Below are 17,478 nucleotides of genomic sequence, written 5' to 3' on the forward strand. Positions count from 1 at the left end.
TCTACTTGAGCTGTCTCTTTCCAGGTGGTACTAGGCAGGCCAAAAAGTTAAGTGCTATTATTCTCATTTTGTTGTATTACCTTTGAGTTTAGGGTTTCCATTAAAAGGCCAGCACATTTTTTCAAATGTAGAAATTTAGAATATTTTAAAATTTGTCTCAATAAAATACTTCTCCATAAAAATGATGGACTGGCATGCAAGCAAGTGGTTAATATTTTAGTATCACTTGCACCCCAGAGTTTCAGCTTTGCTTATTTGTGGTGCGTAGGGGTACAGAAACGAAATATGTTCTGTATTTCTGAGAGCGTTTCCACTTACATGGGAGTTCCTTGAACAGGGAGTAAGGCCATCATTATTAGTTAGGAGTTTGTGAAGATGGGCTAAAAGCAACCTTCATGAGATTTAAGCGTAATTGTGAAAGTCAGGCAAATTTTCTTTCACCGAGTGTCTTAATTGATATAGAAGTTGTATCTGAACAGCTTTCAGAATATAGTAAAAGCTTAAAACTAATGAATTTACTGCTTACTTATTATTAATTAATAATGTCAGAAGCTTGTTGGTACGTACTCTTCCTCAGTTACAAAGAGGACACTTGTAAAGTTTAAGTTTCTGAATATTTGTTTAGCAGTTTCATTTTCTACAGAATGGAGAAAGCTAATATTCCATAGCAAGTTTAGAACCACTAGAAATAAAGAGGGAATAAAGAAATAAGGATGGTATGTAAGTGATGTGTAGATTGGTATTTTGTATCATTCAAGAGTCTTCTCAAAATAATAATGATCACTTGCAAAATTTTGAAAACCATCATTAAAAATGATAGCTTTGAATTTTCTTTTGATTTATGTTCTGGGTATTAAATAAGTATTTTCCATGACTTGCTACTTTTGTACTGTTTTTTTTTCCACAGTCATCATAAAAGGCATTATTATTACCTTGTTCAGGATGGGAAAACTGAGAACACAGCAGTGAAGTCACACAGCGAGCACATTGCTGGAAGTAGGGTAGAAGCCCACCAACATGGTCCAGGAGCCCATGCTCTCAGGCACCATTCCATTCTGCCTCTGTGTGCCACGGCTCAGATCTTAGGAACATTTTTCCAAATAGAAAATTTTAAAGAGTGGCTGTCAGTTCATAAGATTATCCTTTAAAATAGTTCACTTCATCTTAAAGTATTATTACTTTTATCACAGAATAAATGTCCACCTCAGTTATTTGTAGCATTTCTCAGTCTTTGGGTTTAAATACCTTTTAGCTACATTGCTGTATTACTACCTGAAGCTTTGTGCCTATTCCTGCCCATGTTAGTTTTTCGTTTCCCCTTGCGCTTGTTTTCTTTAGACTAATGTGGTTTTTGATACCTTGTATGATTATTGGAGAGCAGGAAATAAGCCTATGTGAAAGAAAATGAAAGATGGAGCGATATCATGTACCATCTCTTAAATTCTCTTCTGAATTCATCTTAAGTCATTCAACAAATGTGTATTTCGTGTCTGCTAAATGACTCTGTGCTAGGCACTTGGGTGGGTAGATATAGAGGACAAAACACTGTTTCCATCTCCATGGAGCCCGCATTCTGGGGGATGTCCAAACTTGTTCTGGGTACCACATTTCATTTGTGAAGAGGCTTTATCTGAATAGGGGTTTTGGGGGAAAGTTTGGCTTTTTGGCTATGTGTCACACCCCACCTCACCTGCTCCTAGTCTCCCATTCCTCTCCCCCTTCTTTCCCCTTCCCCCTGTTCTCTTTCTAAGGCAATGATCCAGCATCAGCCCCACAGAGTTGTTTGGCCAGCTTCTTGTCATTTTTAAAACCATACCAATAACCACATTCCTGAGGTCCTTCTTCTCAGAATGCTGATAATAAACCTAGGACCAGCACAAGCTGTTGGGTCCATGTAACCCTGGGGGACTTTACTGTGCAGTGGTGACAGCCCCTATGTTTTTGTCATGAGAAGTATTGTGCATTTACTTTGTTTCCACAAAATCTCCCTAACCTCATTAACGTTTAAGTTTTCATTAATTGACATGTGTGCCTATTAACACTGTGAGAATGTTCTGGTTTTTCTTTCTTTGGAGGAGGTTCTTTTTGTTTGCTGAGTGGGATGGGTAGGTAACAAATCAAAAAACATTTGAGGGCCCTTGCCCTTAGGGACAAATCCCTGAGGTCATTTACTGGAAAAATATCACAGCTGTTAATTTTAGAGACTTAAAAGATTTGCCTTATCACCATCAGTACTGTTTATTCATTTTCTACTGTTTGCAAAAAGGAAAAAGTATTTCATGAAGTACTATATGGAGTTGGCAGGAAAAATAATTCAGAGCTGGTTCTATCTGTCTGCTATCTAAATTGATACTTAGATCTTCCAGTCTACTTGCTATAAGCACTTCTCTGTGGGTCCCTACATTGGTGAACTTTCCATCGAGGCCAAGGATCTATGGACCAGATTCTCTAAAACTTAGGCTTCCAAGAAGGAAGCAGTACAGAGAAGGATCATTCAGAGTTGTTAGCAGTATGACCAGAGCAAATTGCAAGACCATCCTCAACCCTTAACCCCTTCTCCCAACTGTGCAGCACAACAGCCCTTGGACAGAATGGCCACGTGAGACCCTGCTGTGGACAGGATGGGAATACCTATGGACAGGCGAGTGGGCATCAGACACCACCCCCAGAATAAGCAAAGAGGCAGACAGGATAGTCTGAGCCTTCCCCTACTCCCACCCAACACACACACCCCTCTTTTGTCTTGTCTCTCATATTTCCTTTCCATCATTTTCTCTTTTATATCTCTCTTAGTGTCCTTTTCTCACTTCTGCCCCTCTTCCCTTCCTTATCTTTCTTCCTGGCCTCTTCTTGGACCACTCTACCCCTCCTCTATCTTGATCACTTTTCTTCTCAAAGAAATTGCACTTAGCCACCTTGCTTTCCCACCTGCACCATTGTCCTGGTATGCTATGCTGTGTCTAGTGCTTAAATAACCACATAATAACATGTAGCTGGAGCTCTCATGAGCACCAAAGAACGTCTGCACTTTTTATTTCCTTGAGCAGAAGTGCTCCAGTTCATGCACAAATGAAAGGCCATTTTTGGAGTCTGGTCCAAGCCCTGCTGGATCAGACACCACCACCTTGCCCTGGATGGAACCAGAACCTCTGGGCTGGAGGATGCAAGCTTAAGTTAAGGCTTCTAACTTTAAATCCACTAACTGTTGACCTCCAGCACCTGATCTCAATGTTCTACCTCTGTGTTAGCTTGACCTGACCTTCTTCCCTCTCTGGACCTTTTAAAGACTTAAGGGCTGTGGTTCGTTCATAAAGTCTTTGGACATCTGATAACACCTTCATATGCATCAGCAGCATGAAAATACAAGGTATGATCTTTTTCTAATGCATTTCCATTTTTATAGGAAACTTTTCTTTCCAATCAGGTTGATCTTTTAAAAGTTGGTTTGTTTTTCAATCCTGTTGGTATTTATTTTAAGGTACATCTCTAAGAGCACAGATATCTCCCGTACAGTGTGAAACTTGCAAGGAATAGCTCAATGCAACAAAAGACTAAGAAAGCTGGTTACTTCCCTGTGTCTTCATGCTCATTCCAATACCTTCTTCTTAACCTCTGCTTCCGTTGCTGCCATCTCACCATCTGCCCTTACGCCAGAGCTCCATAAACCACTGTCCTTCAAAATATCCTGACAGATGAGTCTCCTGTGCTAATACCAGAACTAGCAGTCTGTTGTGGGTTCCATGTTGCCTCCCAGTTCACTGGACACAACTGACTGCTGGCAAATCTGTGTGTTTGCTGCATCATAGGAAGTAGAACCAGAGGAGCCTATTCATTTGTTCCCAAATTTACTCATTTGATAACAGTTCCCATTGGGAACCAAATAGGATGAACCAAACAGCCAGAAGAGAATCATTCTACTTCTTCTGAGGGTAAAGGTCCCAACAAGCACTAGATGTCACCTATAAGGAGGGTTTTGCCAAGCAGTAGGCTTCAGGCATAACCCAGCAAGAGACACATACCATGGGGTCTAGTGTATAAACATTAACACTTCTCCCTCCAAATGCTCCTTTCCCTTGTTTTCCTTTTGATTGTTTAAATGACCCAGTATGTCCTTTAGAAAAGATAACACTGTCTCTGTTTAGGAGAGATGGTTACTTTATTTTTCAGAAGCACCACTTTGTATCACTAAAGCAGTTTTTTTATATTCTGAAGGATGATCCCAAATAAACTGCTTTAAGATTTTTCAGATATCTTATTTATTTATTTATTTATTTATTTTTTTGAGGCAGGTTGTCACTGTGTAGCTCAGACTGACCACAGACTCATGGTCCTTCTGCCTTAGCCTCCTGAGTGCTGGATTTACAGATCTGTACACTCTTACGTTTTAATGTATGATATAAACAAACAAATAATACTCCAATACAAGAACACTAAGGGAAGAGTCTTTCTGAAGTAGGCATTTTGCACTCAAACACCATATTTTTTTTCTTTCTTTTATTTTATCATTTTTACATTTACTTACATGTAGATACATTGTTTGGGCCACCTCCGCACTCCTCCTGCCCACCCCCACCCCCCCCACACCATATTTTATTGACTGTCCTCCTGCAAGTGAAGACAAGTAAAAAGCAGTTGTGAATAAAATGTAATCTTCCTAGTCAGCTGGAAAAAATGGTGTGATTGTTAAGAAATCTCTACGGGTTGTGTTGGCTGCTTTTGCACTCACACTGATGGAATGCCTTTCACTTCATGACTAGCTTGCGAATTTAGAAGTTCCATTCTGGCCTCCTAAAAGGGTAGCTTTAGTAACATAGTTGAGTTTTGATGGTTTATATTTTTTTTAAAAGAATCATAGAATGGTAAAAATCGAGAACTAGAAAGCATTATAGACCATCTGGTCCCACTGCATATATTATATGTGAAAAACTAACATGAGAGAAAATAATTTATTATTTTATTTTTGGGGTGGTACTGGGGTTTGAACTCTAGCTAAGCAAATGCTCTATCACTTGAGCCATGCCCCCAGCCTTTTTTGGCTTTAGTCATTTTTCAGATAGGATCTAGAGTCTTTCCCCAGGCTGGTTTCAGATAATGCTTCTTTTACTTTTACCTCCCATGTAACTGGGATGACAGGTACATGCCACCACACCTAGCTTGTTGGTTGAGATGGGGGTCTCACTAACTTTCTGTACAGGCTGGCCCGAAACCTTGATCCTTCCTGACTCTGCCTCTTGTGTAGCTAGGATTACAGACTTGAGCCAATATGCCTGGCAACAAAAAGTAATTTGCCAAGGGCACATGATGCATCGGTGCCAGGGCTCAGGAACCTATCAATATCAACACCATCAGAAGCACCCCAACTAGACACCTTTTAAAAAGTAATTGGGGAACTGGAGGCATAGCTCAAATGGTAGAGCCCATACCTCACAAGCATGAAGCCCTGATTTCAAACCCCAGTACTAACAACAACAAAAAGATTGGGTCAAAAGTTAGAAGTGTGATTCTTGTGATATGGAAATATAAATATAGGTATGCCTTGTTTTTAACATAAATGCCCTGGATTCATAAAACCAACAGAGGTACATTCTCCTCTGTACCAAAATATCATTTGCCTTCCAGATGACTCATGTATGAGCATCTAGAAGTAGCTCTCAGAGCATTTGCAGCATAATTTGGTTTAAAAACTTTCATTTCCATGAGTAACTCTTGTCATCAGAAATTCCCTATGTGTGTGGCAGTTCTCACAGTAAACTCCCAACTCCCTGAGTGTATATCCTCTGTGCTTTAGCCTGGCACCAAATAGTAGCCAGCTGACAGTTTCAAAATGAATGAGCAAATGAACTTTTAATGAAGACATAGAGCAAGCCATAGAAATCTGTGAATCTTAATTTTTATTTTTAATGCAGAAATTTCAGGCAAATGGATATCTGAGAATCTAAGAGGAGGTCCCCAGAGAGTCAGTTAAGATGGGAAAGAACACATTTAGCATTCAGTACTCTACTGAGCAAGGAATTTTTTTATCTCATCCAAGTAGTCAGTAAAGTCAAGTTGATTGTCAATTTAGAGGCAGATGAGTCCTGTAGTTAGCACCTAGAACTAGGAACTGGGGGAGTAAATAAAATGTCACTTCTCTGTGATGGGAAAGTAAAGGTCCACAGTGGGAGATGCCAGGTAGGATTGTCTACTTCCTGGGCCAGCTAGCTCCTGCTTCCTCCATGACCACTGATCATGCGTCTAGCCTTCTAGACATGCCTAGACAGACCAGGTGAAAGAATGTGGATGGAACAAATGCAAATCCACCCCTTCTGGGGAAGCCAGAGCACATATGTAATAGGAGAGTGGTAACATTACCTTGGTACACACAGCCAGCATGTACAATATCACAGTGAGTTCATTATTAGGCGATTTTGGGCTAAGCCACTCGACCTCAGAGTCAACTTCCTTCCCTGTGAAATGCTGATAACGCTTAACATCGTGCAGCGGTTTCTGATTTCAGCCTAGAAAGCTCCCAGTGAGTGTTACACGTGTTTCATTGATAGCCTCTGCCCCGTCTTGTATTTTGCATTTTCCCTCCAAGACAGCGTGCAAGCGCTGACTTCTGGGGTGGCAGGAGGTGTACACGTGCAGTTCACATCATTCTTTGCTTGCTGTGTCTCAGAGCTGGGATGCAGGCATCTGGGAGGAGGGGCAGAGGACCCGAGAGTGTAGGCACCATAGGCTCCAGCCCCCTTGCCCTCAGGATCAAACTAAATAGCCGTCTGTGTCAGCTGAATATGAGCCTACCATGACCTGAGGCCCATTTAATTTTCTGTTCCGCACATTTCCTCCCTGGCAAGAAAATAAAGGGAAAGAAGCATTATCCCCAAGTTGAGTTCCATGTCTGTGTTTCTTCGTTCAATTCCTTTAACAATGTCCAAAAAAAAAAAAGTCCTTATTATGAAGGTAAAAATACAGCAGCATTGCTGAGTATTACTAATTGATTTAACGGAGTAATGGTGGGTTGGTTTTTTTTTTTTTCTTTTTTTGAAGTAGGATTTTTTTTTACATTTCAAAAGTGATAAATGTTCAATTCCTACAGCATGGAAGCATTTTAAAAGAAAGTTTGCCTGTAACTTTATCACCTAGTCCCAGTCCTGACTCCTATTTTGGAGAATTGGTTTCAGAAGTTTTCGTTATACATATACTTTGCTAAATCTCCTTGCCATGTGCAACTATTATCCCTGATCCTTCTTTGTCACTGTAATGCTACATCTTCACTTTTTAAAAAGTGAATATCCATATTTGAGTGGCAGTATGTGTTTAAAGTATTCTAGTGACTTAAATGCAGTAAAATATCTAACAAACAGCAAAATTCCACCAAAATGATCTTTTTCTCAAGTTCATTTTCCTTTAAAAAAAAAAACAACAGAGAAATATTGGTGAATAGGTGTTCTTTTCATGGCCCCAGCTTGGTAATCTAAGAGAACATCTCAGATACATATTTCATTATGAAAAAGAAAAACGCAGAAAGGTATGTTGGGGCACTCACTTCCTACCTGGCAGGGAGACTGCATTGAAACACAAACAGTAGTGACCCCTTGTCCTAGTCCCCAACAAGGAGAGTAACACATTATGACTTCAGATTAAGGAAGAATTGCAGATTGATTTAACATGGTTGCCAGTCATTTTGAGACAAGTTTGAAGCACTGTATTTTTTTAATTTATTTTACTCTGTAAAATTGAGATTTTTATTGAAAGGAAAAATCAATGCAGTACTAGTGCTGTTTCATTTAATGAACCTTCTGCAATGATTTCATTCTCTTCTTTCTTTCATGCATTTTGTCCAAAGTGCATAGTTCAAGTCTTAGTATGCTCTGTCCTATTTTCTTTTTGTCTGTACCTCACAATGTCCTGTCAATGCTAGACACTGTCTTTTTGTGGACTTTGCCTCTCAGCTACATATTCTTGTAGTTCTCAGTAGGTCCACAGATGGCTTCTCTGTAAATCTGGTTTACTGGTTTGTTATGTTCATTTTTTGTATCCTTCTTGTGTCTGTGTTCTCCCCAGAACTGCAGAAGCCCATGTGTCTCATACAAAATGGCCTAGGACTCACACGGAACCTACGTACTTCCTCTTGTGGACTCTAAATCATCTCTAATACCTCATACAATATAAATGCTGTGTAAATAGCTGTTATACTGTACTGTTCAGGGGACTGTAATGACAACACAATTTTTGTTTTTTAATATTTCCCTTCCTTAGTTGAATCTGTAGATGTGGAACCCACGGATACAGAAGGCCAACTATAAATTTTGCCCTTTTCTGTGCCAAGCACTGGGTTAAATGTCTTCACACTGTCTCATCTCCCACCACCTTTACCCTTGGAAGTGTGGGAAGGTTATCTCCATCCCAGAGGTGAAGCAGCTGGAGGCAGATGGGGTTGTACCTACTCTATGATCAAGCAAAGGGACAGGGTGAGCTTGTTAAGCCAGGTCCTCAGATTCCAAAAACACAGGACTCTTTCTCCTGCACCCTAAGTGTATTCTGTCCATGTAACTTTTCCGTTCCACAAAGTTTTGAAAATTGCCTTCACTTTAAAATATGTTTTTCATTACTATTTTTGATGGAAATATTTCTCAAGATATTATATATCTTCCCATCTAACTGAGTCTGGAGTTTGATTTTCGAATGATTTAATTTTGGATGATTTTGGTAACTACTACTGTCCTATGAACTGGAGACTCACACTTCTTATAATGTGTGAATTCAGAGTCAGTAGGCTCTGAGAATTTGAAGGCAGATCCCATGAAGAAGTCTTGGCATTGAATTTGCCAAGTTTGAAGACTTTTTGGCCTAGTTCTTTGCTGTCTTCCAAATGGTTCAGATTGACAGAAACTGTTCTACACATAAATTTCGAATAAAGTACTCATCAATTTTGAAGCACTCTGATTTTTTAAAACTCGTATGAATTATCAGAAAAGAGTTTCTCTCTTTCTCTCCAGGCTTATTCTGTTATTTAGTTGAAGTCATTAGAAACTAGGGAATTTACCACATGAGTGTTGCCCAATAAATAATGCTTGAGTGAGGCTTCTTTCAAAATGCATCAACTCTGTGGTTGAGAATCTTGCTATGGGTAGGAGCTGTAGGAGATATGGGTAGGAAAGTGTTGTTTTTCAATAAGAACCATTACTGAGAGGCCAACAGAATTGTGTCATTCTTGAGGTAACACTCCCAGGACAATAACAAATTTCTATCCTAGGAATCAGGGTCTTTGCTTAAGATGCTTTGATTGTAGTTTGCCTTACTGTCAGAAATAGAATGAATCTGAATGCATACTATATAGATGCTGTGTGTATGTGTGTGTGTGAGAGAGAAACCTGAGAGAGAGAGAGTTATGCATTTCAAATCCAGGTTGAAATTAGTGGAAAAGTTCCAATCTGCATTAAATTCTTTCACTGCTCTATTGAACATTATGAATTAAAATGTAAAAGAATCTATTTTCCTTTCTGCCTACTTTTTTAGAGATGTCACTAAGAAGCCTGTTTCTTTCCATAGTTAGAGAGGTGATGTGGTCCAACTTGACAGTGAAATGTGACATAAGACAGTGTACATTCTTAACAGATAACATCATGAAAATCTTCAGTTTAAACTATACATTTGTTCAAGGCAGTGCTTGTTTGAGTGGCACACAGCCAGGTTAGACTTAGAAGACAAATTTTTCATTAGCTTCTTTTGGAAGATGCCTGAAGTCAAATCCCTCGAAGGATTCTACTACCAAAAAATCATTGCTACTCTGCTGAGTAGGTGAGATGGATGATTAAGCTACAGGGAGGTGGAAAATAAGAGGCCACTGGGAAATGCAAAGTTTAAAGATAAACTGATCAACACACCTGGAAAATCTGTACAGGCCAGATACAGGAAAGGAGGAGGTAGAAAGAGAACACCAGAGGGCTGTTTCATGTCAGAGTATTTTAGTCAGATTTAGTGAATTCTATGAAAGCAAATAATAAACATGTTTCTGGCTATTTTTTTTTCACTGTTAGGGATCAAATCCAGGGCCTCCCTCATGCTAGGCAAGTGCTTTACTACTAAGCTATATCCTCAGCTTATAATTTTTAAAAAGGGACAGTATTTCACAGAAATTTAAGTGAATATTTATTTGAACAGGAAAGAGTTCTGATGGGAGGAGTTTTTTGAAGATTTTTTTTGGTTTCATTTTCTTTTATTTAAATAGAACTTAAAGTAAAGTGAAAAAATCCTGAGTGTATGTATATGTATACCTGTGAAACCATCCAGATTAAGAAACAGAATTTTCTAGCCCTCTAAGTACTCCTCTTATTCCCTCCCAGTAAGTAATGCTGGATGTGTCCAGTGTCCTGATCTTTGTCACCACAGATGTGTCTTTTCCTGTCTGTCGCTTTGTTTGAACAGAGTCATATAGTATATGCTCTTGTGTGTCTGACACCTGTCTCACCAATCTAGAATTTCCCTCATTATATGGTTTTTAATTTTTCTTATTTGCATAAAATCAGTGAAGAAGGAAAAAATATACAGTTGGAAAGGGTGAGGGAAGTTATGTGTACTAGGTTTTGCTGCTATTTGTGTTCAGTTCTAAATTGCCCCTACTTGGAGGATCATAAGTTCTAGACTAGCCTGGGATACATAGTGAGACCCCATCTCAGAACAAAACAAAACCATAAAATGCCCTTGCGTCTCCATCACAAGGTGATAAGTTCAAATTTTTCTTGATCTGGGCTTCCAAATACTAAAAAAAAAAGAAAAAGTCAACACACTTTACTCCTGGCCAAGAGGATAGCCATTAGCTATTTAAATAGCTATATTTAATTTAAATAGTTACTTAAATTTTAAGTGAATTAATATACATTATAATTAAAAGTTACGTCCCTCAGCCATGCTTGCCACTCCTCAAATGCTCAAGTAGCCATATGTGGCCAGTGGTTACTGTAGAGTCTGTAGACAGAGAACATTCCCATTACTGTAGAAAGTTCCATTCAGCATCTCAGTTTAGAAAGCTGGCTTTAGCTCCCTTCCTTTTCCTCTCCTCTTCTCCATATATAGGATGTTATGGTGGGTTGGGGGATTTTTAATTGTAAATTGTCATTTGATGTTGTTCTCAGATCATCAACATTCAAGCTTCTGTTTGCTGCATTATTCCTCTACTTTGAGGGGAAGAAAATAAATGGTTGAATCTTCAACACTGTTAGGACTTTTAATTTCTAGAATGTATCATGCCTCCTTCCACTTTGGGGTCTTGGCAATGCTGCTTGAAACTTTCTTTCCAGCATCCCAGTGTTTGTTAACTTCTTATTCATTAGATCACAGCCTAAATTGTTCCCCTGGGTCTTTTTATCCTCCCTCCAAGCTCCCATGCCTGAGTTAAGTGACTCTCCACTAAGCTGTCATAGTAACCTGGCATTCTCCAGTCCTAATGGTAGTTTCTTGGTCTCTCGCTCTCTCTCTTCCACTATCTACAGGCCTAGCAAGGCTAGGGACTAGTCTGTCTCATTCACTGTTGTATAGCTGCCACCTGGTCCAGCACCTGACACTTAGGAAATGTTACTAAATATTGTGGAATGAAGGAACCATGAGCAAGGAAGGGCAGTACCCACATAGCTTAGTGTTAGGGTCGAGTTCCTTTCCCCCAGAGGAAGAGGCAGTTCCAGAAGGGGATCTGATCTATCAGAAACAACTTTCTGTCTAACCAGCCTTCAAAATATACTTCAGTGCTCTGAGCTGATCCTGCAGTAGAGTGATAGCATATCTAAGTCCTTTGTATTCTTTCTGGTTCAAGTTTATGGTTTTCCTGTCTTCAGAACTAATACCGAAGGCATATGCAGACAAAGGGGCTGATGAGCAAGTGACTACAGGGACAGACAGATGGAAAATAGAATTGAAGAAGGGTGGTAACATGATAGAAAATTCTGGGTCATCTTCCAACAAGCAGCTGTTCTTAGCAGGGTAGGCCAAGTCTCCCAAAGCCAAGCCACCTCACAGGAGGCAGAGTGTGACAAGAAGGGTACTCTACCAGAACAGGTGACAGAAATCCTCACCTAGACTTGCTTTAAGAATAGAGAGATTTATTTTCCTCAGAACTGGTTGATTCTGTGCCTCAGCAATGTTGATGGGAAAGAAGTAACCCAAGAGCAGAAAGACAAATACCATACTTTCACTTGTATGCAGAATCTAGACCTAAAAATAATAATATGACCTGATTTTAAAAGGTGGACTGTTGGGGGACCAGCAGGATTGGAGAAGGAAAGGAGAGGGTGATGGGGGGATGAATTGATCCAAAGTACATTACATAAACACACACATATATGAAAATAGCATAATGATACCCATTAAAAGCTGTTAAAAAGAAGGAACAGGAATGTTAAAAAGTACAATAGGGAACTGAATTTGATCAAAGTACATTACATGCACATATGGAAATATCACAATGAACTCCTTTGTGCAATTAATTTACACTAATTAAAAAAAAAAACAAAGTCAGTGAAGACCCAGGTTCTTTGTAATTTTCCACCCTGGCTTCCTGGGCATTGACTTCATCCTTGGACTGGTAGGGAGATGGCTACTACATGGCAGGTAGGAATATCCCATTCAAAAGTTCATTGCACAGATGAAGATGAGGAATTGTCAGCTCCAATCACTGGCCAAGATAGATCTAAAGTAGATAGGATCAATATTGAGTGAAACTCCAATCTTCATTACAAACGCCAAGACCTTCCATCTCAAATATCCTTCACCAATGGTCTTTCAATCATTACCAGTACAGAGAAAAGCAAGTGAACCCCTTGACTCTGCAGTTAGTATCAGTTAACACCTTAGAAATGATCCTGTTGAAGAAACATGTGCAGAGTAGGGATGGGAAGGGAGTCTAGGAGGAGAGCCAGGAGGCTCAGCAAAACTGGTTGGAACCCTTGTTCCTAAGGGTTAAACCTTACCCTCAGCCCCAGCTGAAGAAATACTGGTTTCATTTTAAATTTAGCAATATTCATCCATTTATGATTTACAATGTGAATGGTATATATTCTGAGAACTCTGGAATCCGTCAACCAATCAGTTATGCCTTAATTTTTTCCCTTTCTATATAGACCTCGCAATGTTAGAGCTGTGCTGAATGAGGTCACAGTCTAACGACAGTATTAACCCTGCAAATCTGTTCATTTTCGCGTGAGCACCCTCAGGCAGGATATAGAATGTGTCCAATTGAAAAACTATTACAGAATCTGCAGTGCTGTGATGGGCTGAATTGTAACAGGGAGGTGTGTGTGTGGATGTGTGTGTTTGTGTGTGTGTATATGCCCATGCATGTGTGTGCGTGTGGATCCAGGAAATCATTTTCTAGTAGGAAATCAAGTAGTATGCATCTCTTTAAAATGGAGGTATTTGGTTGCTTTTTAGAGGAAAAAATATGTTTTCTCCCATCCAGAATTTAAAATGCTACTTCTAATACTTCTGAACCTTAACTGTTTTTTATGTCCCACCATCTATGACTTTTTGAGTTTTCCTCCTACCCAATCCTCCCCCTTAACTCCTTTCCTTTGTGTTGCAAACATCTTTTTGTGTTTTTAAGTCTCTATTTTGCGTTATTAAAAATACACAGGAATGTAGAGACAATACTATAGTGAAAACACCCATGCACCCATCACCCAGTTTAAGAACCAAAAGCTTATCTCTCTTTCTGTGATGGGTCCTGGGCTCCATTGAATTCATTGTGCAGAACCGCAGCACGCAGATGGTAAACATTTTGTGCAAGGGCCCCATTACCACCCGTCCAGGGTAATGGTGAGTTTCAGTCTTGCTTCGACATGTGGTTGATGCTAAGTAATCTAACAGCTGAGCCCCAGGTAACTCCTCCAGCTGTTCCAGATCAGGGAACCTGTGATGTTTCGCAAATTTATATTTTATCATGCTGTGTTTTAAGCACAAAGACTAAAGGACTTCCCCTTTGTAATCCCCATCAAAGACATTTTTCAAAATCCCCTCAGTGTGCCTTATCACTGGCTTTGGCTCACATTGTTGTGGTGTTTGAAAACAGTCTCTGGCTAAATTCTAAATCTCAGAATATGTGTGTGTTGTCAGTCTTACAGAATTCGTACATAAATACTATTTCATTTGATTCATCAATTGTAGACTCTAAATATTTGACCCTTTATGGAGTGCCAGAGACCTGACTTGACTTGTATGTGGTTTGGGCTCTAATTGAAAAGCGATCAAGCATGTTGAGGTAGTATTTGAAGCACTGATGATGCATCCATGGAAAGGATGTAGAATTTTATTTTCTCGGGAGTACAGTTACCTGGACATGTTCTTGCTGTCACCATGTGCCAACCTCATCCTGGTCTCTTTGCTCACATCACACCTTTGTTTCTGTGACTGCACACTGCAGCAGCTTCTGCCGCAGTTGCACTCAGGGCACTTGATATCTTCTAGAAATCAGGCTCACAGAAGAACAGCTTGTTTGTAGCTCACTTGAGGGTACATTCTGGGTATAGTCTTTCCTTTTTCTTTTTTTTTAGCAGTACTGGGAATTGAACTTAGGGAAGGCAAATCTTCTTATTTCTCAACTAAGAAAATTGAGACCAAAAGAAAGAATTGGCAGACCCAAAGCCCTGCAGCAGTGAGAGGTACTGGGGGTTGAACTCAGGGCCTCACACTTGCTAGGCAAACATTCTACCACTTGAACCATGCCCCCCCAACCCCCCCAGACCTTTTGCTTTTAGTTTGTTTTTCAGATAGGTTTTCATACTTTTGCCCTGGCTTCTTGGATAGCAATCCTACTATCTCTACCTCTAAGTAGCTGAGATTATAGACATGTGCAACCGTGCCTAGCCCTAAGGGTATATTTTTCTCTAAGCATCACCAGATCCGCAGTTTTGTAGGAAGAGAAACAGGGAACAAATAAGTAGGTCAGTTGATTTTTTATTTTAGTCTATTGACTGAGAAACTTGTGGTTTGCAAGGTTACAAAGCCTGTGAGCTGATGGCTAGACCACTCATTCCCTCTTCTTCCTGATTCTGAAATGGAAATTTAAGAAAACATTTTGTAGAACACAGTGCTGAAGGTCTATTTTGATTCCACATGCATAGCAATGAGGAAGTTTTGGAAAAGTATAAAGCCTACATATTTTATTTAGATGTGTATTGTTTTAAGCATTGATTGTCTTCTGGGATGACTAGAATTTCTCCGTATACCACTTGCCCACTGTTAAATGTGAGAATTCATTAGTGTAATAAACCCCAATAGTCCTCAGAATTATTTGAAATGAACATTAGTTCAGCTTCTGGATTCTGAGCACATCAAGTTTTCTTCTTTGTTACAGAAGTTTGTTTTGCTGATAATCATTATAACAAAAGTGTGAGAAATTATGGATTTCTCAGATTTTATTACCAAGTGAATATCAATATTAGTCACTGTCTTATTTTTAAAGAATGATCTATGTATTTCCTTTCCACTGAAAAGAAAAAAAATGTCTAAACTTGTTTATCTCTCTGTAGGACAGTCGGCCCAATATGTCAAGACCTCTGATCACTAGATCCCCGGCATCTCCACTGAACAACCAAGGCATTCCTACTCCAGCACAACTCACAAAATCCAATGCACCTGTCCACATCGATGTGGGCGGCCACATGTACACCAGCAGCCTGGCTACCCTCACCAAATACCCTGAATCAAGGTAATCAGAAAAATGGGAAAGTCAGTCTCAGAAGTGCATGCATTTGATGATCTGTTCTTCCTTTGATTGCAGAAACGTGTTGGCTAGCTAGGACTGGGGTAGGCCGTGAGCTGCAGAGGCTGCTCTTAGATGTAGCTGTGTATCTTCCACAGGCAGGATTCAACCCACATCTTAGCTGGGTCCTCGTTCAAATGTCACTGGAGTTCTGTAATATTCTGCTCTACAGAGCTCTTCATGGTTCTCACTATAGTACAAAAAAGGCTCCCCTCCTGTTTTCTGTCCTCTACTTCTAAAGCATACCTTTTTTGGTTTGTTGAGGCAAACAGTTCAAGAGACCCCATCTCAACTAATAATAGCTGGGTGTGATTGACACCTTTCAACCCAGATACGTAGGAAATGTAAATAGGAGGATCATAGTCTAGGCCATCCCAGAAATAAAGTGAGACCCTACTTAAAAAATAAAGCAAAAAGGGCTAGGGGCATGGCTCAAATGGTAAAAGCAACTGCATACCCAGTATGAGGCCCTAAATTCAATCCTCAGTACCTCAAAAAAAAAAAAAGTCTTACAAAGTAACACAATACTTGCCTACTGTAACTTAGAGCCTAAGTAGATAGAACTGAATAAAAATCACTGTCATCTTGAAAATATCATGAAGACTGGTATTTTGTTTTTTTTAAATCTCCCTTAACTACCTAGTATTTTATGAAAGAATATGAAAATTGGGATGAAAAAAGCCAAAATATTTATTCTCTTGATTTCCAGATTTTATTTCTATAATCAAAATGAAATGATTTTTTAAAATATATTCCCATTCATTTAATTATCTATCTATCTATCTATCTATCTATCTATCTATCTATATATATATATATATATTTTTTTTTTTTTTGTCTTGGGCCACTGGGGTTTGAACTCAGGGCCTCATACTTGGTGGGCACTCTACCATCTGAGCCACTCTGCCAGTCTCAGAACTATGTATTTTAAATGAAGTGATCTTACCAGCCAGCTGTTAGCATTACTGAGTTCCCACCTTCCCTAAGGTGGTGCTACGAAATCATGTGGCAATGATGGCATATTTTTCAAGAATATTGTTATAGTGTATACTGTTCTTTAAAACATACCTATCTGCATTCCCTCCAACCTTAGGCTAGTACCAACATCAACAGTAGAAAATCAGTGCTGACCCTTCAGATGAGGAGATAATTCAGGAGAATTACCAAAGGTTGTGGAGGTCAGAAGTCAACCTCAAGTGTAGGAAAATCACTGGTCTGGTCTGGCAGCCTTCTGCTTCAGTTTGGTTTTAAAATTTGTGACATCAGAAGGAAGTTAATACAGGTTAATCCAAAATGTCAAGGACCAAATGTGTTTCAGATTTTGGAATATTTGCATATACATGAGATATCTTAGGGATGGGACCCAACAAAATTCATTTATGTTTCATCTATATCTTATATACATACCAACAAGGCAGTTTTATACAGTTAGTTTTAATATTTTTGTGAAACAAAGTTTCATGGTATGGAATTTTCCATTTGGGGTGTCACGTTGGTGCTCAAGAGGTTTTTGGATTTTGTAGCATTTTCAGATTAAGAATGCTTAACCTATAGTAACACCATTCGTCTTTGCCCCGGACCACTGGTTTTCTTGTAGTTGCTCATTGCAGCGGAATGGGTCTCTTTCCACTGACTAACATCCTATAGGGGCTGACCCTGTGTGAAGCCCACTGGTCTCACTTGGCCTGCTGGCAGTGGTAGAAGACAAAGAATTAAAGATAAAGACTTCCTGTCTCTCAAATCAT

At 39.4% G+C, this 17,478-nt stretch overlaps 1 protein-coding gene across 5 annotated transcripts in view; it reads left to right on the forward strand.

The window, feature by feature from the left end:
• The window catches only part of Kctd1 (potassium channel tetramerization domain containing 1), a 186,482-nt gene that overhangs the window by 124,367 nt on the left and 44,637 nt on the right, over positions 1–17,478 (forward strand). For all 5 annotated transcript variants that reach the window (XM_020178263.2, XM_074070113.1, XM_074070112.1 and 2 more), the window contains one exon: positions 15,501–15,679. In XM_020178263.2, the coding sequence (XP_020033852.1) occupies positions 15,501–15,679 (179 nt within the window). The remainder of the gene's footprint in view (positions 1–15,500; positions 15,680–17,478) is intronic.

Source organism: Castor canadensis, chromosome 4, assembly GCF_047511655.1.
Source record: "Castor canadensis chromosome 4, mCasCan1.hap1v2, whole genome shotgun sequence".
Taxonomy (NCBI): Eukaryota; Metazoa; Chordata; class Mammalia; order Rodentia; family Castoridae; genus Castor; species Castor canadensis.